Source organism: Sycon ciliatum, chromosome 6, assembly GCF_964019385.1.
Source record: "Sycon ciliatum chromosome 6, ocSycCili1.1, whole genome shotgun sequence".
Taxonomy (NCBI): Eukaryota; Metazoa; Porifera; class Calcarea; order Leucosolenida; family Sycettidae; genus Sycon; species Sycon ciliatum.
Window position 1 is genome coordinate 29,027,822 of NC_088648.1, and position 23,698 is coordinate 29,051,519.

The 23,698-nt window shown below is 48.3% G+C and overlaps 1 protein-coding gene and 1 long non-coding RNA gene across 2 annotated transcripts in view; both read left to right on the top strand.

The window, feature by feature from the left end:
- The window catches only part of LOC135818940 (sushi, von Willebrand factor type A, EGF and pentraxin domain-containing protein 1-like), a 58,211-nt gene that overhangs the window by 24,995 nt on the left and 9,518 nt on the right, over positions 1–23,698 (top strand). The window contains exons 11-12 of the mRNA XM_065332116.1: positions 21,555–21,725; positions 22,664–22,855. Of these exons, the coding sequence (XP_065188188.1) occupies positions 21,555–21,725; positions 22,664–22,855 (363 nt within the window). The remainder of the gene's footprint in view (positions 1–21,554; positions 21,726–22,663; positions 22,856–23,698) is intronic.
- Positions 15,012–16,437, top strand: LOC135818939 (uncharacterized). The gene is made up of 2 exons (XR_010553830.1): positions 15,012–15,090; positions 15,891–16,437. It is a non-coding gene; the product is annotated as an uncharacterized LOC135818939 (long non-coding RNA).

A 23,698-nucleotide genomic window follows, 5' to 3' on the forward strand; every position in this document is an offset into this window, starting at 1 on the left:
CACTTGCAAGTCAAATGTTTGAGATCGTACTGGCGATATCGACATGATCTGTGTCTTCGTTTCATTCAAGATGAGACCGCGGTTCCTAAGCCAATCGGCGAGGTGCTGGACAGCACTTGAGAGATTTTGGGACACCTCATCCGTGCTCATGCCGCTGGATCTAATTGAGATATCGTCCGCAAACTGCAGGGTCGCAACGTTGTAAGGGGACAGCTCTTTCGCAATGTCACGGACGTAGAGAACAAACAACAGGGGCCCGAGAACTGACCCCTGTGGTACTCCGGAGAAGCTGGTGTATGGTGAGCTCTGTACCTGACCGACTTTGACATACTGTGTCCGATCTGAGAGGTAGTCTGCAAGCCATTGCAGCACCGTTCCACCAATTCCAACCTCGAATAGGTCCTGAATAAGGGTTTGGTGCTTCACCTTATCAAATGCTTTTGACATATCTACGAAAGCAATCCCCGTGAAGTACTTTTTTGTCTGGGCTTGGCATATGCCCTCAACGGCTAATACAAGGGCATCACATGTGGAATGATGTGAACGATAGCCGAACTGAGTTGGTGGAAATAGATCATGTCGGCACAAGTACTGAGTGAGCTGATCATGGATGACTCGCTCCAAAAGCTTTGCAACTATCGACATTAGAGACACGGGTCTGTGATTCTTTGCTATGCTGGGATCACCACCTTTAAACAGAGGTGAAATGCTGGCCACCTTCATAGGAGCTGGGAAATGTCCCTCCCTCATGGATTTGTGGAACAGTAAGGCCAATGACGGCGCAAGAACATCTGCATGAGCTCGAAGAAGGGCTGCAGGGATGCCGTCACTGCCAGTTGCCTTCGTCGGATTCTGTTGCTCTAGAAGCTTCCGGACTTTTGCAATAGATACAGGAACAAATTCCACAAAACTAGTTGCCGTTCGTGGCCCTTGGGGTAGGTGAAGATGAACTGGGCGGCTTGGATCTTCCACGATCTTGGCGAAAGCACTTCGAATTGCCTCAGCTGAGCACTGAAGCGGTGCCGATTTTCTTTGTTTCCCCGTCAACTGGTTGATGATTCGCCAGGTTTGTTTTACATCACAAGTCGCAAGCTGAAATTTTGTACTGTAGTACGCTTCTTTCAGCTTCCGGTTACAGGTAGTGGCCTCCCTTCTCGCCGCTTTGAATGTGGCGTACCTTTGCTCAGATCTGTCTGACAGCCACTTTCTGTGAAGCCGGTTGCGCTTACTCAAAAGGTGCAAGAGCTGGCTGTCCATCCACGGTACCGATTGTCGCTTGTGCTGCTTACAAGATCCAAGAGGGGCATGAGTGTCAAGCACCTGCAGGAAGCGACTATTCCACTCCGTCCACATGTCTGTTGGGCTGCCTTCGATGCTGCAAAAATTCTGCTGAATCAAGTCAGCTTTGAAGCGTTCATGATTGATCCTTCGGTAGTTCCGGCACAACATTGATGTCTCGGGACTCCTTGTCGGGTCAAGGTAGAATTCACTTATGACCGCTGCATGGTCGCTGAAAGCCACGGGATGGATCGTTGCCACATTGTGCTGGTCAAACGTATTGAAGAACAGATCCAATGTGGTGGGTGTGGAATTAGATGCAAACCGTGTCCGCTGATGAACGCCCTGGTGGAGACTGTAGCTTGCCGTTAGATCAGACCGGAAATGGAGCTGATGATCTGGAGCCGTTGATGGATCCACATTCACATTTAAGTCACCGCACAGTATAACGTTCCTGCCCGGAGTGATAGCTGAGTGTAGAAGACCATCAAGGCGATCCCAGTAGCCAATAGGTTCAGAGGGAGGACGATAGATTGTGCCTATCAAGCAACTCCCACCAGTACAGGGAATCTCGCCCCAACAACTCTCAACCCCAGCAGCAGCTATATCGCATCTCGGCTGGAGAGGCAAGGATGTTCGGGAATATAAGCAGACACCTCCACCAACCTGATCCTCTCGATCAGCACGCAAAACATTGTAACCTGCCAACGTGATTTCTCCATCAGTAATGGAACTATCCAGCCATGTCTCGTTCACACAGACAATATCAGGACAATGCTGGCGGGTGAGTTGTGCTAGGTCATTAATCTTGTTTCGAAGGCTCCTGATGTTTATCAGTAGAACTTTCAGCTTAGCGTCGCCACTCAGTCCTCCCCTGTCTCTGAAAGGTGCTTTCGGATGGCGCAATCTACCCGGAAAGAAAGTTGGAGCCTGCGCATTCAGTATCGAGGTGTTCATTGCGCCTCTGCTTGGTCGGACCTGAAGCGCCAGTCACGGAGAGTGTATGCAACTGTTTCAGGCCAGAAAGACTTTTCACTAACTTTGTTCACGTCCTCAGCGTCAACTGTTATTCTCGCGGAGGCCGTTCTGAAGTATTCAGAAGAGTATATAATACATTGCACTATCTCCACGTCCCGATCTCTGCACCATTCAGCGATGGACTGTGCCTGGCAACCATACGGGATTTGCCCCAGGTAGAGAACTTTCCGCGGGCCTCTGGGGACGGTGTCTAACGAAGGTGTCGGGTTGCTATCGGACGTACGTTCCCGGATGTAACGTGAAGACTCGTGGCGGCGGATGGGATTTGTCTGCGTTTTGCGACTGTCAGTCTGCCGTTCTGCAGGACTTGTAGCCTTCTCCGTCCCGGAAGGTTCTGATGCTAGCCGCCTCTTGAAGCGTCGACGCTCTTTCCTGGACATGACATCCTCGAAGGGCGCCTGATCAACCGATATGTCCATTGGAAGGTCGATTGGGGCAGCATCTCTAGATATGGCCTGTGAATACAACTCCTTGGGTTCATTCCTGGCAACGTCTTGAAGCATTGATCCTTCACCTGGGGATGTGGCATGTAGGTCTCTTTGTGCTCTTCCAATCTTCGAATAGCTCGCCAGTGGAGCAGTCACCTGCGGCCGGGCATGCTTGTGCTGTTTCCCGCCGCTGGCCCTCTCCAAGTCGCCTACTCTGTCAGAGAGAGATGCCAGTTCCCGCTTCACAATCGCTTCAACCTCTAGTAAGGGGATACCCTTCTCCTCTGCAGCCGTGATCTCCCGCCCCTGGCTGTCTCTCAGCGCTGCCAACTCGTCACTGATGCCAACGACAATCTGCATCATCTCACCCAAGCGCTCAACGACTCCAGCAGCTGATGGGTGTAACACACCCACACCAGCCTCGCGAAGTTTCCCGACCACCTCCGCGCGAGCCATACTGTCCAGGCCATCAATGCTATGCCGCCGAGCTAAACCTCGCAGTTCCTCGAAAGTGAGAATGGCTAAGTCTACAACGTCACCCAGGTTCATTTTGCACCAGACTACCGCAGACACGGCCGCAGCAAGTCGCGAAAATAGCGTCGTGAAGACAAACCACCAGTGTGAACAGAGGCGCGAGCACTCCACTCCAGCGCGTGATCCAGCTCGTGAAGCAGCGATGTAGCGATGTAGGTAATACAGCTAGACGCAACGCACAACCCAGCCCTCGCGCTAAGGATTAGACGAGACCTGGACCAGGACTTCATCCAATGGCAGGGCACTGCCAACTCAGCCAAACTGAAGATATAACAGCAGCCCCAGTCAGCTCCAGACCAAACAGCAACCAAGCAACTCAGCAGCCAAGCAAGCTTCTTCCTCCTACCAGAGCGTCCAAAAGTCCAGCTTGGCCGTGTCAGTAGCACTCACTCGTGGTTGCTCCTGTACATGCCGGCGCACTTCCGCAGGCAGGGTGGAGAGCAGCTGCTCGCGCACTTTCTGGTCAGTCAGTCACGAACGGAACATCGACTGTGCCCCCGGACGCAACTGCGTGAGTGATCCATTTTTCGAACAAATCCCTCTGCCGGTGGTGGAGTTCCATGTACGTCTCGCCAGGCGAGGACAAATTTATGGACCTGAACATACTCCTCCGCGTCCAATCGGAAACGCGCGAGTACTGCAGTTCTGATGAGAACGAAATCCTTCGAGTCACCCACGGGCAGATTATTGTAAGCACTGCAAGCTTTGCCCTTGAGGTGGGGTACGATCGCCAAGGCTCGCCGATCGGGAGGCACGCCGTAACCAATGAGCAGGCGTTTGGCGGTAAGGAACCAAGCCTCCGCATCGTCGGTGTCCTCCAAAGGCTGTAATTTGGGAAAATTCCCGGGAGAAACCGAAGCCGGAGCGGGAGGCTGACTCGGCTGAGACGGATGCTGAAGTAGAGCAGTCGAAACGGCGGTCTGCTGCTGGAGGTGTTGCTGCTGCTGTTGCTGTTGCTGTATCAGAGCCTGCAGGAGCTGAGGCAGCTGCGAGAACGCGGAGATATCTACGGCCGGATTGGCGGAGGCAGTTGCGACGGAGGTAGAACCTTGAGACTCCGAGTTGTCAGAACTCATGGCACCTGGACGAGGTGGATTTACTTTCGTGACGTGAGGCTTGGATTTTTTCGGACCCATCCGCGGAAAACGGAGACAGAAAACCGAAAGCTAGCACCGCGAGAACACCGCTGCCACCCTGTTTTGGGTGTATCGCACAGCAACCATCCAGGTCCGACAACAACAGAACTACACACCCCGAAAATGCTTCTACTTCATTTCGTGCAAACAAACTCCTAACTTATGAAAACCAGAATAAGTATGATCAGTTCCTCGCATGCGTACCTGAGGGGCCTGCATGCTCGGAGTGTAAAGACCACATGGCGGCCGTGAACACGTGTCGCAACGGCACGTGGATGCATACAAGTAAAGTGCGTAAAAGAGTTCATACTACAATATCTACAGGGTTGATTAGTGGGAGTAGAGTCTCAGTCTGGGTGGCCATCACTCGACTCAGTAACGCTGAAACCGTTCCAAGTGGCAGGTCGATCGACGCAATGTTGTATGTCACGGAGAAGCTTCTCTGAGTCCCTGATCATCTTCGCTGTTACCTGAAAGCTTTCTCCAACATCTCGGCCGAGACCATGGTAGCGCAGCAGAACTGGTACTCATCACCGCCTCCGCTCTCGCTCGAGGATACCCAGGAACAAAAAAACAACGAACATGACAAAAATTTAAAATTTCCTCCCTGGGATATCATAGACGTACCAGCACTTCCTGACTGCAGCGAACAGATCTTGTCTTCTCCTTTGCAACCAAGGACACATCATCGAGGCTGCTCCAAAAGGCGAGATCATCCACGTTGAGGTCTGGGCTCTGCAGTGGCTGAGCGAATACTATTTTGAGCTTGTTCGTCTCGCTCTGCTGCGCAAAGTGACGATTGTCACATCTCTGCGTTTTGGAGTTGTGGACCCAAAAAAGCGTATGAACTCCATTCAACTGCATCATAAAGTATGGACGGCTTCTCAACTGACAACGACTGTTTCAGTTGTTACTCATTCTCAGTAAAACAGCTGAGTTATTATACAAATATTGAGTCTTGATCAGCATAAGTAGCACCTGGTTAGAGCTGTTGTCAGTTGACAAGCCATTCTTTCTATTTTCTATGTGTATACGTGTAGTTTGGACGTAAAGTACTGTTCCTGTCCTCATTGAGGGTTTCACATCGGACGCGTTCCATCACGCAGGTCCATCCATTTTATAATTGGTTACGGTGCACGCGCCAATCGAATACACAAAACTCTCCGCCAACTCGCCAGGCAGCCTTATGCGGCTGCACCACACATCGGAGGTTTAACGTGTAACGCATACACTATACTTCACGCTGCCCGCTTTGCTACTTCACATTTGCCTTGGTTGGGTCGTGCGAAGAACACAAGTGTTCTCATTTCTCATTTTCGGCTTCCGGATCTTGAAACAGGCTCACCACTAGCCATACCTTGACATAGTAGTAGGAGGACTCCCGTTCCCGAGGAAGTTGCCTATGCTTCCTTTTAATTTTCGAGCCTGGCCGATGCTCGCGCAATGGATCCGGCATTGCCAAGGAACCTTCCGTCAGCGGCGTCCGTTTTCCTGAGCACGTATGCTCCATAGGTTGCAGCGCCCGGACCCCTTGGCCTCGCACAACAATCATTGATCCCTGCCGAAAGCCTGCGAGCCACGATCACAAAAGTGCTGACGGAAACACTACCAACGCTTGTGGACTCTCGTTGCGCCATGGCTACACTGGCTGCATCCGCGATCATCAATCCCATAACAACCAAATGTTCATTGGAACCAGTCGCAGCTGCCTGGCAGCCACCATCAACAGCCACAATGTACCGTTCGATGACACAAATTTCTCTGTCAATTCTCGGAATCCAATTCCGTCAATTAATTACTACTTCCTCCGCGTCATCGAAATTGTCGCAGTTTGACTTTTGATGTAAAACGCGGTATTTACTCACCAGCACTCGTACCAGAGGCAAGGAATCGGACATAGGCGATAGCCATCAGTATGGGGTGACGGCAAAGTTCTATTTTCTGTTATTGGAAGCTTGAATTTTTGAACTAGACGCAGTTTCTTCGCTGATGTCGCTGCGCTGGTAATTTCGACTCGCTGAGATCAGTCAGGCGTTGCAGCCTGCACATTTCTCGAGCTTATGGCCATTCACTCAAGCCCCATCACTGTTTTACCTTAGCTGGGGTGAGAATGGCTTCGTGGAACAAGTGGCAGCGCTTGGAGAAACATCGAGGGGTCGGCAAACTAAATGCCTGCAACAATATTTAAAAAAAAAACAGCGATACAATTTGTCGCTCTGGCTGAGACACTCAGTACCAGTACAGTGAGTATCGTTTATAAAGTGACCGGGTGTAACGATATACCGGCTATAATGATCGAACTCGCCAAAATCAAAATCAAATCACAAAAAATACAGCTAAAATATCACTATACACACTATTATCGGTTATACCGATATATCGCTTATTGTGATGGGTTTCAGGAAGCAAACCATATCAAATGCACAGGAAAATATCGTATATACTGATCAAGAGTGATGATCACAAAACAATTGTTCTTCAAATTTAGTTCATTTCTTCCAAAACTGATCCAGTGTTGCCTGGATGCATCTGGCAGCAGACGTGATTGAGAGAAAATTCTTCCCTGTATGCTGTACGCAGCCACATGTACACGTGGCTGCTTTTCATGCTTTTTCCAGCGTGTACGCATCATTTCATGCACAGTCATGTGCCATGTGTCAGTCATACATGCAAATCGGCTATAGTGATGCACCGGATATAGTGATAAATTATCGAAAATCAAAGGGGCACGTTATATCCACTATTTACTGTACATGATTGTACCTGCAAGAGCCGTGTAGACCAAGTTATGTACTCGCGTACAGTGTACAGAGCGGATGCAGTTTTGAGAGCTCTGCATCCTTTTGTGAATGTGGTAGTTTTTGGATCCTTATAAAGCATATCTAGGGCGTGCCCTTATAACCTTACCACCAATCATGGCGAGCACTGGTAACTCGAGACCCCGATGGATGGCACTGACCTCGGAGCAGATGCGAGAGACGTCCGGGAAATTCGATTGCCCACTGGGGACCAAAGTGGTGGATGTCGCGAACGCACTGGGAGATGCTGGATACAACGACCTCACATCTGTTCAGATAAGTTCACAGCATGAGTGCATTGTAACCTTCATGTCCACTGCGAGTCTAGAGCGTGTTGTCCGGGAGGGCTTTTCTCTATTGGATAAGACTATTTTGGTTTCAAACGTACTGGATTCGATCCTCCAGCTGCATATATCTGACCTCCCTGTCTGGATCTCGGACATTGCATTGACAGACGCTCTCAAACCGTACGGTAGTCCCGCTTCAACAGTTCGATACGGGCAAGTCACCACAAAGCATGGCTTCGATGTTACAACCGGGGTACGCTTTTTAAGCTTCAAACTAGGGAAACAATGCCCCTCCATTCCATCCTACGTTCAAACGGCAGGGGGTCACGTCTTCGCCGTACGGTATAAGGATCAACCACGCACCTGTAGGGTATGCGAGTCCCCAGGCCACCTGGCCGCGGACTGCCCCACCAGGCCACGCACCCCTCGTGGAACGTACGCTAACAGGGTCAAATCGGGACCCCAGAAAGGGCGCGAGGATCAGCCACTGCATGAAAGCCTAGCCTCTGCAGTCAAATCGGGACCCCAGGAGGTCATCGGTTCAGACAAAGCGCGCGAGGATCAGCCACAACACGAGAGCCTGGGCGCTTCTCCAGCTGGTCAGGTCGACTCGAGACCCCTGGAGCTGGAGGAGGGCACGGGTACACATGGCAGTCAAGACTCAGCTTCTGCCGTAACTGTCAAAATGCGACCTGAGCATGATAAACAAAGCAACCACGTGGAACTTGACCTGACTCTGTCTCCTGACAGCAGCTGGGCCGAGGAGTCGGACTGTCCACCTGAGGGGAAACTCTCAGGGGGCGATGAGGCTAGAGCATTGGCGATATTGGCAGACTGCTTTCACAAGAGGCCGCGGGAGTCGACCTCCCCATTGGTAGTTTCTAGTGATAACCAGAGGAAGAAGAAGGCGAAAAAGATCACTGCGTCAAGCAATAAGCAGATAACTTGGCGCAGATAACATCTTCTCCCCTGTGTAGCCCTAGGTATACAAACACAATCTGGTTTTCCCTGTCCTACTTCAACCTCGTGTCTTCCTCCAGCTTCCTCATTCTTATCTTTAGCTTGATCCTTTTAGGTACTTCATTAGATTTTAGGACCCTTAGCCATACATGTAACTATGCACCCGCTTACGCCAAATGTCCCTCCCCTTTTTTAATTACTTCCTCCTGCAATGAAGGGTAGCAAGCATCTTCGCATTCTCTGCACAAACGCTTTCGGCCTAGCCAGCAAACTTCCCGACCTACAGCACGCACTCCTGCAGCATCAGCCCGACGTAGCAATTGTGACAGAAACGAAGTTCACTGCGGAGAAAGTGCTTCCCTCTGACATTAGCTTCCCTGGATACAGCTCACCACTTCGGTTGGATAGAATGGCACATGGGGGAGGGGTAGCCATCTGGGTGAAGTCGTCACTCCCCTCCATGCTCATCCCTGAACTCATGTCCCCCGCACATGAGATCATCTGGGTTTCTCTCCAGCTGGCCCCAGGTCTCCGCACCGTCTTGGGAGCAGTGTATCGGCCGGGGTCCTGTGCCCCTGGCGATCTTACCTTAATCGATCATCTCGACAACATCCTCCCAGAAGCTAGACACCAGGGCTCCCACATCATCCTAGCTGGCGATTTCAACGTGCACAACCGGGCTTGGCTGAACAGCTCGAAAACTACGCCTGCAGGCGAGGCTCTCGAAGATACCTGCGCTGCCCATCTTCTTGTCCAGCATGTCACAGTACCGACTCGTGGAGACAACCCGCTAGATCTCATAATGTCAACGTTCACATCCCCAGTAACTACACGTATACTTCCGCCCCTCGGTCGATCTGATCATGCAGTTGTACTGTCAGACTTTTCTTCCGTGCTCCCTAGACGTGAACCCCCTGTTAAGCGAACAGTATTTCGCTACAACAGGGCAGACTGGAATCGCCTCAGGGCGCACCTTCGCAACGTGGAATGGGGTGATATCATCACGGAGGACCCAGAAACTTCCTGTGAGCAGGTTACCGCTTCAATTACTGCAGCTGTTGCACAGTTTGTCCCATCCAAAGTCCTGGAAACGAGGCCTTCCGATCCGGTATGGTGGACGCCTGAATGCACCCAGACCGAGAGGGAGAAGGAGAAGTGCTGGCGCGACTGGAGAAAACACCCTTATGACCCAGCATTTCAGCAGGCATTCACCGATTCCGTGACTGTAGCGATCGCCACCCAGTTCCGATCACGACGTGCAAAGGAGGACAGCCTCCGTCGCAGCCTCTCAACTGGGTCCCTCAGAGACAAACAGTGGTGGACGAAGTTGAAGAACGCTGCTGGCAACCGCACACAGCCCGAAATTCCCCTAATTGTCGACTCTGATGGCCGCGAGTGGGCAACGAGCTCAGAGAAAGCAGAGGCATTCGCTCGCTTCTTCTCGAAGAAATGTAGCGTTGCCGGTCCGGACCTTGTGGAGGCTGACCTACCGGACCCTGCTCCCTCAGAGGCTCCACCTCTTCGCACCATCCGCTTCCGCCCACAGGCTGTCCGCCGCCTCCTGGCAAGGCTCGACGTCTCCAAGGCTACCGGGCCTGACGGTATTTCTGCTCGCGTCCTTAAGGAATGTGCTCATGAGCTCGCAGAGCCACTGTCCAAGTTATTTGCTTTATGCTTCCGGTCTGGAGTGCAACCTAGGATGTGGAAGACGGCCAACGTGGTTCCGATCCACAAGCGATCTTCCCGTTCAACCCTTAAGAACTACAGGCCCGTATCCTTACTGTGCATAATCTCGAAAGTAATGGAAACTCTTGTAAACAGACACATCGTAAACTATTTTGAAGATCATCATCTGCTCACGTCGCACCAGTTTGGATTTCGCAGAGGCCTCGGAACATCGGACGCTTTGCAAGCTCTCCAAACTGCCTGGGCAAGCGCTGTGGGCTGTGGAGGGGCGGCTCGTATCCTTGCTGTGGACATCGCAGGAGCGTTTGATCGTGTCTCGCATGTCGGCCTCCTCCACAAGGTACGTAGCCTAGGCATAGATGGTCCGCTTCAGAGATGGCTGGCGTCATACCTGGACACCCGCTCCCTACAGTGCCTCGTTGGAGGGCGGACGTCATCTAGGTATACGACCTCCGCTGGAGTCCCCCAGGGAAGCATCCTTGGACCAACGCTTTTCCTGGCCTACGTCAACGACGCGCCAGATGTTCTCGCTGACGGCGCCAGCTTGGAAGCCTATGCTGATGATACAACTTTGTACAGCTTAGTCACCTCCCAGCAGACCCCAACAGTCGCCGCGCAGTCACTGCAGGTGTCCGTTGACCGACTGCACGAGTGGGGACGTACATGGAAAGTGATGTTTGAACCGACCAAATCCCAGGCCATGACAGCCACCCTCAGACGCACTGGCTTAGATCTCCCCCCACTCCTGTTTGGTGGCACACTGGTGCCCGAGACAACCACCATCACCCTCCTTGGTGTGAAGGTGGACGCAAAGTTGAACTTCAGCGATCACCTACGCTCCGTAGCCACCCGTGCACGCCAACGGCTTGGGGTCCTAAACAGAGCCGCCCACATACTCACCCCCGCCGGCCGGACGACCGTATACAAGGCGTTCGTACGACCAGTCATGGAGTATGCGCCTCTTGTATGGATGGGAGCTGCGCAGAGTCACCTCCAGCGTCTGAACAATGTTCAGCGCCGCGCGCTTCATGCTATCGGCCCTGGGGCACACCTACCCAGCCTGGCCATCCGCCGCACTGTTGCCTCGCTTGCCTGCCTGTACAAGCTGCACTACTTGCCTGGTCCTCCGCAGCTGCTCTCTGTGTTGCCACCGCGCCACATCATCTCTACCAACCCCAGAACTCGCAGCGAGCACGGTGCTGTCAGTGGCCATGACCACCAGCTCCAACACCAGCTGCCTGCATCTGCCCCGCTGGCACTGAAGCGCTCGTTCCCACACTGCAGCATCAGCGATTGGAACTCCCTCCCTGCCGCTCTCCTATCCCAGCCTCCCCACAGCAAGAGAATGCAATCATTCAAAACGAATGTTTACCGCCATCTTCGCAGCACAAACTGGCTCTGGGCAGTCGATTCCCTATGAATAGTATGACGCTAAGACAGTTTCTCCCCCACAATCGCTCGTGTTAAGCCTTGGGTTTTTGCATCTTTCTCACCTGTACAGCTCTATCTTCTTCTTTTCTCATTGTTTTTGGTGCGTGTTTTTGGCCGTGACGCCGAGACCTCAGGTCGGCAGAGTCATCAATGCCCCATCATCACTGCTGCGTCTCGGTGTAGCGCCTGCTCATTAGTTGTCACGTTTGTCCTAGTCTCCGTACCATTGTCTTTCCTTGTTCTTTTCGAGCTGGTTATGTGAACGTAAAAAAAAAAAAAAAAAAAAAAAAAAAAAAAAAAAGAGGCTCTACACGTAGTTTTAGTGATGCACGCGCAGGTGCCGTACCATGGCCAGTGATGCTGAAAAAGAGGACGCGCCGGACGTGATACTACACTTACCTGCATGAGCTGTGGACATGCCACGGCTAAAAAAGTTCATTTCAAGGTCGAGGTGATTCCGAGGTGATTCCGCCGACGGTAATCAACCGACCTCGCAACGATCGTGTATTCTTACTAGGCTTCGTTGGTGGTGAAGTAGAAATCATCCAGAGCTAGCAGACAACAAGCATAGCAGCTCTTGTCCTGTGGAGAAAGTCAAAGCATTTGAGATGAGGCGCGACGAACTTTCAACCTTCCTTGAAATATTTCGGAACGATATTTTTGCGTCCATTGACATCAGCGACGACGAGGACTTCATCTCTGCATGAAAACTCTCAGTCCAATTGTCCTGGAACATTACTCTAGTCTTCAGACTATCATACTGTGTAATAAGTTTTGAATGGTTTAGTTTATGGAGTTGTCAGTAACAAAAGACAAGTCACTAGTCAAACGGCGACAATTTCGATGACGCGGAGGAAGTAGTATGCAGTGAGTGCGAGATTTCTAATTCTCCCGCCAGAATTTACGCACTTGCGCTACACTCTTTTTGGAGGCACGCGCACCTGCTGGCCATAACGGAGCTTGTTAAGTACCACTCAAACCAAGAGCTTGGGCATGGAAAACAAAACAGCTTTCTTCTACACAAAATCTGCAGCCTTGCCGAAGCGCTTTGCGGCAGGAGAGATTCGTCCTACTGAGCTCTACGGCTTTCACTTGACTCCCTTGATGAGCAATCACCGTCCCAGTCTGTCATCATGTGTCGTGATTGGCGTCAACAACGATTGATGCGCGTGGGTTATTCGCGTCCCGCGATCGTACATATTCCCCAGCAAAGCGCAGGTACGTGGAGTGTCCCAGTCGTGTCCCTTCATTGGCCTGGGGCTTGCCTAGCTAGTTAGTAACTGGTAAACAAACAAACATGGGCTTGTCAGGTGTAAAGAAAGGCTAGTGACAAGAAAGACAGAAAGGTTAGGATGGAAAGTGTCTAGGTCCGCGACTTTTCTTTCGTCCGTCTTCAACGTCACTTTTTTTATCAATATGATATCAAAAACAAGTGATGGTTTTCGGTGATCCTGGCTCGTGTGTTAACGCTGATTGCTTTAGGCACCTGGAGAGGTCTTCTATGGTCTTCATTAGCAAAACCAGCTTATTCAGCTAAGCGACCTGACTTGTAGCCCACCGAGAAATCAAGAGCACAGTAAGGGACTCTTGGTGATGAGGCCATGATGCTACATCGTTGCTTCATCGTCGTTATGTAACTTCTTACCTCCAGAACTAAACTAAAGGCATAATGGATCATGATGTGCACGGATAAGACATTTATTATGATTTCATAATCCCATTATTTTTCGCGGTTCAAGAAGAGCTTGGACGCTAAATGATATAGAATAGTGCGTAAGACTTCGAGATCTTACAATAACAAATACTAGTAGAGTTTCAACAATTTAATCATCATCCCAAAATCATGATTAAGAATATATTGGAAGGCATGCCAACACCTTGGAAAATAGCAAGGTCTTTCATCCTTACAACTGTATCGCTGTCACTGTCTATCAACTCGCAATACAATGATGTGCACAACCAGTCGTGAGAATAAAAGATTTCAACCAGCATCCGTACGTGAATTTACTCGCCCGCATGCACATAGTCACCAACACATGAGCCGCAATCTGCGAAAATGACCCTTAGAGATTTCAATTTTTTCCAGACAAAGGTCGATTTGTGACGTTCAACGATTTTTGATCGCGCTGTTCGCACGACTTCTTGAACTCCTTGCTTGAACTTGAAGTGATTTATTTTGAAGTTGAAGTGTCGAGTGGCGACTACAGTGTTTCTTGATCTTGTTGCGATGGCTGCAGACACCAGAGCTGTTCGCAGAGCACACACAACAGTCATTGTGTACAGCTAGCTCGAGCCTGGTGGCGAGTGGATGCTAAAGTAGCCGCTGAAGTTCAGAGTCAGGATGAGACATTGTTTTGGTCCCGACATCGATGTCGACAGCGAGGCGGAATCGCAGCCGTCATCTCCTGCTGTGATGCGGCTCAAGGTAGCCGATGACTCGTCAGAGTCGGAGGATGAGGTGTCATCACCTGAGATAAATTCTGAGGCTCGGGCTAGTGACGGCAGCGACGTCGTGTGTTCAGCTGAGGAGGAAGAAGTCGAAGACGAGATTGCGGAACGACTCAACGCAGGATGTAGCTGCGAATATGTCGATCATTTCTCCACACTCATCACCTATTCTTTGTTATTATAGCCATTTCAAAAGTATTCAAGCTGCCTACCCACCTTCGAATGCTGAATAGTCATTGTACATATACATCGTATACATAGATTACACCAACTTGGAGTACATTTTGTATTTTGGTTTATATGTAGGACTCAGTATAGAGTCCATGCACTATATGATGTCCAGCACCCTATATAGAGTCCATTGGTCCAAAATCCCCTATACAGAGTCCAGGAGTCCACTCAGTTTTGATCAGCTTCATCCTGCCGCGCAATCCCCTATAAGGAGTACACTTTTTCTAGAAGTCCCCTATTCACGGTCCAGGAGTCCAGTTTATCCAATCACGCCGTCCTGTGTGTTGTGCCCGAAAGAGAAAACACCTTTTCAGTTTTGCTTGCCTCATGGCAGCGCATTTCTTCACTTCAGCCTTGGCTGCCAGTTCTGCTGTGCAGTTGCTGACAGTAATCTGTCTCGAGGTAACCAAGGAGGATAAGGAGACGTTCAAAATCAAATCTGGAATGCGTCTTGTGGTTCTCTGAAGACGTTTCATCCGTGCGCGGGATGAAAGCAGAAATTGCAGAACGAGAAAAGTTCAGCACAGTTCAAATCTGACGAGTCAGGTACACTGACACTCTCTTTCGTTCGACGCCACAAGGATCCCCTGTTTGGCTGGCCATTAATTGCATTGCTGCCAGGAAGGCGTTTGAACGGTTTCATCAGAGCGAGGGATGAAAGCAGAAAGCGGAGAACGAGAAAAGTTCAGCACAGTTCCAATCTGACGAGTCAGATACACTGACACTCTCTTTCGTTCGATGCCACAAGGATACCGGGCCCTGTTTGACTGGACAAGAGCTGCCTGTACCACCGTGTCAAAAGGCTGTCCAACTACATGGCAGGACGATGACTGAGGTAAGGAAGCTTTTACTCGTTTCGATTGGTCTGCTGTTCTGTCGTTATGCTTGAATTTTTTTCCATTTTCAAGGATCGTATCGCGTTTGTTTGATGTTGCTTGAATGAATGCCCTAACAAGTAATCAACCACTTCGTAATAGTCCTCAAGGACTGCAAGGACTTTGCATCAATCGTATACGATCGTCTAGCTATCATCAATTATTATTTTATTACATGAGAAAAGTATTTTATCCCTGTGATAATTATGTGAACTCCACGACACTCTTCCTCTTCTAGGCTCTAGTATGATGTCAAATACAATGGGATCCACAAACGCAGTGCCAGTGTAGTAGTAGTAGTAGTAGTAGGAGGATTTCTTGTATGCCGATGACAAGAAAAAGCTTCAAGCTAATACATGTACTCGTGTTCCCAGAAGTAACCGTTTTGATGTCACAAACATGACATTGTGTCAGTGAAACTGCCTCGTGACAACAAATCATTGCATTTCCATCTTGGGGAAGACTGACTGACTGCGACGCTGTACAGATTGTTTAAATCATCTCATTTCAATTTAAATGCAGTGAAGTGAAACACTGTACACTACATGTATGGTGGTGTGTCTGTGCGTCTTGAGTGTGCACAAACGATCTTATTCCTCGTATTACTAATAGATTATTGTCCCCACCGTCACCTGTTTACAGGTCTTTGTGTGGATGGATTTTCATTGAGCATCACATTCGTTGAGCACTTGGTAGTTGTGTGCTCCCATGCATCATTACGGTAATAAGCGTGTATCCTTGTGCTATCTACTTTTTGCAGGTGTGCTGATCTTCAGAAGCTTGCGGAACTGAGTGCTGCTGAACATTTGCATGGCCATGAGCAATGGTGAAGCTTGCTATTGCACTCTCAGCATGTGCTAGTACTATGCTGACTACTACACTATGTTACTCTCTTACACTAATAGGTGCGTGCACCCGTCCATGTATGCATTCGTTTCGTATAATTATTTGTTATCCCTCTTGACTTTACGTGTCAATGGGTGGACGTTTGCATGGCTGTTGGAGTTGCGTGTGTATTGTGTCTCTACTCTTTTCTTGGTGTTTTCTTGGCGTTGTATAAGTTTGTGTGTCTGTGTGTGTGTGTGTGTGTGTGTGTGTGTGTGTGTGTGCGCGCGCGCGCGCACAATAATTTGAAAACAAATAATTAATCCTTGGCTCTCCATTATTCTCTTTCGATTCTTGGTTGTTTCTAGGTATTTTCTTGGCGGTGTGTGGGTGTGTGCATGTGTGTGTGTGTGTGCGTGCACAATATTTGGCAACACTACATGATTGAGATATTGTAATTTGCAGCGTCTGCGAAGAGACCACTTGATTTGGTGTTTGTAGGGTTTTTCATGTAATGAAGTGGCTACAGGGGCGCCTCAATACTTATTTTTTATCTTGAGAAGTGAATGATGTAAAGGATTAAAGGGAGAGGCGTTTTCTGGTTAATATTCACTGCTTTAACACAGCAGATCCTATGTCTAATTTCGAACTCTGGATAGGGGATGCCTAGTTGGCTGGACTTTATACAGGGAGTGTTGTCCACATAAAGACTCCTTATACATGTAGTTGATTTCAAAGTTTGGACTCCATACAGTTGATTTTGGACAAATGGACTCTATATAGGGGTGAAGCCAATTGGCTGGACTCTATACAGGGAGTGATGTCCATCTAAACTTTGAGCTCACAGTTGATTCCAAGTTTGGACTCTGTACAGTGGATTTTGGACTCTGTACAGTGGATTTTGGACCAATGGACTCTATATAGGGGTTGGACATCATATAGGGGCTGGACGCTCTACTGAGTCCAACATATACACCCGCTTAGAATCGGAATATTGAACTTTTTCTTGGCTGAGGTTCTTCAGTAGATGTGTTTCGACAAATTTCTAACCAAAAAGGACAAGTAGAACAGCGGTTCTCCTTGGCCGATTCTCACCATCGATAGCTCATTTTCAAGGTCTTGGGATTTTCTATCGGTTTACCGTCCCTGATTTCTAATTTTCTCTTCACTCACTTGTTCGCAAGCCTTCGAAGTTTGAGTGATTTCACAATCCGATCTCAGCTAAAGAAAGCCCAAATCGAAAAATTCGAGACGGGAACCCTCCAAAGACACACCTTCTGAACACAAATCCACAATGGCCTAATGTCTAAAACCAACGAATACAGCCAAGCTCCACTCAGAAAACACCCCACAATTGCAAGAAACAGCCTGGTTTGCCGTGCGCTGATTGGTCAAATCCAAATGACCGTTATTGACGCTTTATTCCCGTAGCTATGCAGAAGACGTTACTTCAGTAACGTCTGGCGCTAGGCAGGGTCCACACAGCTTTAATTTGGTGTTTGTGTGTTTGTTTGTGTCACGGCTGGAGCTATCCCGTATCTGTCCCGTATCTGTCCCGTATCTGTGACTACAAAGGCTCTACAGGAGTGTACATAACAGCTGTCCACAATATTTGCGGGCTCCTGTATCTGTCCCGTACCGTACCAATATTCGTCGTATTATGTATACGACTCCCTGATGTAGAGGGAGATTTGGAAAGAAATAGGGAGACGAGGAGGAAGTTAAATTAGAATAGACGCCGAATAGGTGATAGGATGCGTCCGCATTAACATACATGTACTTTGGAAGAGAGATCCCGTCGTCTCCAAATTAAGCAAGAACGAGCGATTCAGCGCCGGTCACAGGAAACGTCGGAAGAGAGATCCCGTCGACTCCAGGACCCCCGTGATCGGCAGAGTCCGCCGGTCCCAGGCAACGTCAGGACAGACATCCCGTTGAGTCCAGAACGCCCGTGATCGGCAGAGTCTAAGCCGGTCCCAGGAAACGTCAGGACAGACATCCCATCGAGTCCAGAACGCCCGTGATCCGCAGAGTCAGCGCCGGTCCCAGTGAACGTCAGCACAGACATCCCGTCGACGGGCAGAAAAACTAAATCTGCAGCCTCTTTTGCCGTCGGACAGGCTACATATTATAGGAGACTGTAAAGTTATGTAATGTCCAAATTTCCACGTGAGCAGCAGGTCACTTGCGTTGATTTTTCGATGTTCGAGCCAAATAACGCGATCTGAACTTTCGCGTCGCAGACATCCAGTCGATGCGCAGAAAAACTAAATCTGCAGACTCTTTTGCCGTCGGATAGGATACGTATATTACGAGACTGCTAAGTTATGTAATGTGCTCCACAGGCAACCATGCATTCGGCGTCGTCATTGGCTCAACAGGTCAATGTACATGTATTACTACAAAAAGGCCAGAAAATCCGATTACTGTATTAAAATCAACTAATTTTTGTTCGAAGAGAATTGGTGAGCACACATGCTCATTCCCTGGGCACTGCAAATTCACAACTCATTTCATTTCACATAATCATTTTCAACGTTTCGGCAAATTGCCATCATCAGGATACTATATGAAGTGGAAGTCTGCCAAGGAGCAGTTATATACACTAATTTGTGTTCTTAGGTGTTGATAATATTTTTTTTATAATGAAGCTGCAGGATGCCTCACCGCTACTTCGTTCGTAATTTTTGCTGCCAATTTAATTTCGCTGATTTCGCCATTTGGTACCAACCGGCCAAAGTAAATCGCAGGCCAAAGTTTGTCATATAGGCAAATGATGCATGATTGAGCAATGGAGGCATGTGAGAGCAAAAATACCAATCGATTTCAAAGTTGACGTGAAATTGCGCGTCATGTCGAAAATATCGTGCATCTTAACCTCTCTGATAGAGAGGTTTCTATTTCTCATCGGCCAAAATTTGTTGATTTACAGAATAAGGAGATAAAAAGAAAAGAAGGAGCAAACCAAAAGTAGATGATTATTAGAGAAATAACAATCCGCAATAAATTCAGCAAATACTTTTGCCTCAGTTCTTATAACATGTACGATGAGCTAGGCAAAAAAGCATAAAAGCATAGCGTAGGGCCCTGAGCTTCCAAGCTCTCTCGTTTATTTTATTTTATTCCAAGCAATACATGGCTGGGGTAGCCAATGACCACTTTGCGTGGCGATTGCAGGGTTTTTATAGCCAACTATGGCTAACATGAAAAAGAGTAGAAGTCAAAAAGAAAAGGAAAAGAAGAAAAAAGCAAATATGGACTAAAACTGAGGTCTACTGGTAAAGCAAGGCGTTCCTGAACGCTGTTAAAGTAGAAAGGCCCTTTGTCTCCTGGTGCAGCTTAAGCCAATGCAAATAGCCATTGAAAAGGGGGGAGTGCAGCAATGCAGAAGAGCGGGCTAGAGGAAGGGAAAGTTGGTTCCTAGATTTGTACGGTCGTGGTGAGCCCTGACATTACTCGCTGAAAGACTTGAACTCTTCTAGTGCGGGCGGGCAAAATATCCCATGGATGTTCATGCTACCATGATTGCCGGCCTGGCTTTTGATTTCGCATACCAGTCACGTCATCAGCAGATTTATTTCGCAGACATAAGATATCTGTAACAGTATGCCTGGACGGTATTGGCACACCCCAATGATACTGACAAGACCATCACAAGAAGCTGGTTACTGCTAAAGGTTTCGTCTTCTTTCTTTCAAAAGGTGGTTACCGGTAGTGGACATTAACAAATATTGACGGGGCTCGCGTACCGGGCAGGTCAAGAGCAAAGAGTCGTACAACTCCCTGGTCAAGAACCACCTTTCTGCTTCCGTGGACGCCACCACCCCATGCTCAGGCGTCAGATGCGGCTCCTAAACGGTGGGGGAGGATAGGTCAGATCCACCAACCAGAGGCCAAAGGCCTCGATCCCATTTGCCACATCCACGTATTTCTCATGCCAGGCCACGAGTTCCCAATTAACTGTGGGTCGCAGCACGGCTGGAAAATATCGTCCGCTTCCAAGCAGGACTTGAACCTGGTACCTCTCGTTCCTCAATCATGGTCTTAGACGAACCCACAGACTTTTTTTTAGGATTGATCATGGCCATACACACAACATTGCAGGAAAATAAATTAATAATCATGAGAAAAGTTGAACCAACAAGTTGCACCAATCAGGACTAGATAAAAAATAACTTCTCCCATAATAATTTCTAATAGAAACCTCACTTTGTAGGCGGATTATCCTTCTTCCCCAATTATAGTACTCACTCTTGGCCATGTTTACTTCAGTTACTGCAATAATTAGTCATGATTCTTATTATTGCTAGTATTCTGTCAACTCCATACGTCAGTTAGATGAAGGCGTGCTGTTCAGTAGAAGTAAAGGGCATTGATAGATCGGAGGGACCAGACTGTTGGGTGACAAGAAAGGGAACCACACTGTATCGTGTCATAGGCAACGTACGGGGTGTGGAGTGTACATGTGTTATTGTTGTTTCTTTATTTTACTTCAACATATGAACAGGCACGACTGCCTTCTCACCTGGGCTATTGGCCCACGGCTCTCCCAATAATTATAATGAAAATGTTTAAAAATGTGTATGAAGAAGAAAGGAACGGAAAAGAAGATGAAAGGAAAGGAAAGAAAACAGAAGGTATTAATAATTTTATGAAGGGGAGGGGTATGAAATGGGTATTATCACAGTTGATGAGAGAAGTATGATATCCAATATTCTTTTTCTATAGACTATTTTAGTACAGGCATTTCATGAGAGTCATGCATGGGCAAGGCAGGATTTGGACTAGGATAGAGGACAAGAACATAATTGAGCATCTGTTCAGGCAGAATCTGTGAAGAAGACATAGTAGGCACAACATAGGAAGAGCTAGTTGAGGAGGGAGATAACGTAACATGTGGTTGGTCGAGATGGTACAGAGGGAAGAAGGGATGTGACATGGTCCCAAGCAGCAAAGTGTTGACGTGAAATTTCTAGTAAAACAACTTCAGCTTACAGTCCCCCTTTACCGTTTGCTGATTGTTGCAACTCTTGTGCTGCTTCAGTTTGGTACCAACTATTACCGTACTGGTCATGGTGACAAACTACACGTTAAGCTAACAAATGAGCATACATGGTCCCAATATGCATGGAACGTCCACCTTCTGCCGCAACTTGGGTTGTACGACTACCTGGATTACATGGCAGTGCAATATGGTCAAATGTACGGCAAGCAGACTAGTCGACCGGTGCGCAGCAGCAGGCAATGTTCCAAAACCATCTTGATTAGGCAGTCTGAATTCTGACTCCTGGAACCACTACACTTTATCATGTAGTAAATTCAGTTAAAATGTGTTTCAATTAACATGCAAATGTTATAGCTAAACGGTTTGCGGACTTCAGTGACTTTGTCGGAAATCTGTTAACGAGTCCACCACAGCAATGATGGGCTGAAGCACCTCATTGGATTGAATCCAAAGAATACAAATGGCCGCGACGATGCTGCCCCTTTCTACAGACTATTTCTAAAGCATACTTTCTCAGCAGGCATCCTTTTCGGAGCAACTTAACGACAATCACTACCAATATAGCAAAGTTTTCTGTGCTGGTTTGTTGTGCAGGACTTGTTCAGTGTGGGTCTCTGCAAGTGTCCAATGGAAAGGTCTCGGAAGGAGAAAACACTGTCAGCAGTGTGCGTACCGTGACCTGCAATCTTGGATATGAGCTGGGCAGTGATCAGACAGCAGTGTGTTTGGCGAATGGCACTTGGTCCAGCAACCCAGTGTGTACAGGTGAGTATTAGATAACCACTCGGCATGTCATCAGGAATCCAATGCCATCCTAAGCAGATGGTGGAGAGCAATTAGTCTGAATTTCTGCTTAGTCAGATCATCATCAGGTATCGTCCAATGCACATAAAGGGCCGCCGGCGAGGGGGGGGGGGGGGGAGGGGGAAAGGGGGGGGGGCATGTTACACGGACATCGCACGGTGAAGAACACATAGCCAATATGTCTCTAGCAGCGTATATATACCTCTGTATTTTTAGTTTTTTTTAAACAATCACTACCCATTACTATACGTTCCTTTTTCTCTTGACTGGAATTTCGTGCACAGTCATACGCTACAAAGTTTAATAAGGCCATTTAGCCAAGGCCATTTATTACTTTTCATAACTTCTGTGCTTGTCTGACAACCACTCGCTTTACATGGGCGAAGTTAATACTGGGTATTGAGATATTCCTGTGAATACATAGAAGTTTGGGGCAGGAAAATTTCTCTACTAGCTAAAAGAGCCTTGCTACGTCAAAACTAGCCAAGTAGGAATTTAATCTTCACTTCTTAGTAGCAAGTAGTAATTTATTCGACCAGCATAATAGAGCCTCAATGCAATAAATATCACGAATAATTTATTCACTCCAAAGTGCAAGGGGTGTCTATTGGTGCCGTTTACTTCAGCCATATGCAACTGTTTTTTTTATTGCTACCGCATAATGCACGATGATCTAGGCAAAAGGCATAGCGAGAGCCCACAGCTTTCGGGCTCTCTTGGTTGGTAGTTCCTTCGGACAATTAGTGCGAATTACTTAGCAAATCGACGCCGAACCATTGCGCTAAATGGAACCTTTTTTTCGGCCGCACGTCTTCACACAAACGCACACACACACACACACACACACACACACACACACACACACTCACAATTTCCTGTCAACATATCTTAATTTACAGACGGCACAAACTCATGCCCTAAATTGCTCGCTCCAGCCAATGGGCGGATAGACACAGGGACTGAAGACATCGGCATACCAAGAACGTACTCCTGTTCTGACGGGTACATAATAATGGGTTCACCAACAACAGTGTGCTTGCAAGGTGGAAATTGGTCTCATCCAGCTCCAGCCTGTGTTCGCCCCTGTTCTGGTAAGTAAAGATTGGGTTTCTTGTCAGAAATGTTAGTAGTATTTAGAAGTAGTAGAGGTTTGTCAACTGACAACCGCTCTTTTTGGATGCAATTTACGCTTGGCGCATGCGCAGGATGAAAATTCAGCATGTCTGAGCACACAAAGTATGTGCGCAAGTGGATCTCTCCGATTCCGCTCTAAATTTGCAGGTAGGTTCCCTTTGGGGTGTGGATCGATTGTATAAAGCCCTTGAAAAAGTTTCTAAAGGGAACCTTGAAGTTTTATTGCCCCTGAAAGATGGCCGAAATATCACATTATTTATGGGTCTAGAATTCCTGGAGCAGTACCCCTTAGCCACTCTAGGATCTCAGAAGACGAGGTCCATCACCCCCTGACGCCACAAATGATCCTCTTGAAAATAGCCAATTTACAAGCGCTGGCACAACAGCCAGCTTCGTCCTCAATTGACCAGAACTATACACTGGCAGATAGTAGAACACCTCTTCTAGCGCTGAGGATATGTCCCCCTTGTTCCTTTTGGGGTTTTCTTGAAATAAAATATTTTAAATTTTTCCACTCGACCATGCTGAAATATGGTCCAAGTCATACATGCGCAGGAAGGCTCGCCTCTCCGCGACGCCTCCTCAGCTATTTCTACTCCAACACTACTCCCAAGGCCGCAGAACAAAGTGCATAGTTGACTCTGACAAGGAAAATCAGCGGTGGTCACTTGTCACTTCAAACGACAAGCTTCCCCTTGCGCAACCAATTTTTGGTGCAACTGTTGATGCAAAAGTGACTGAAGTCCCGAGCGCAGTTTTTCAAGTTTATTACAAGATGCACGGTGAGATCGCGCGCTCTG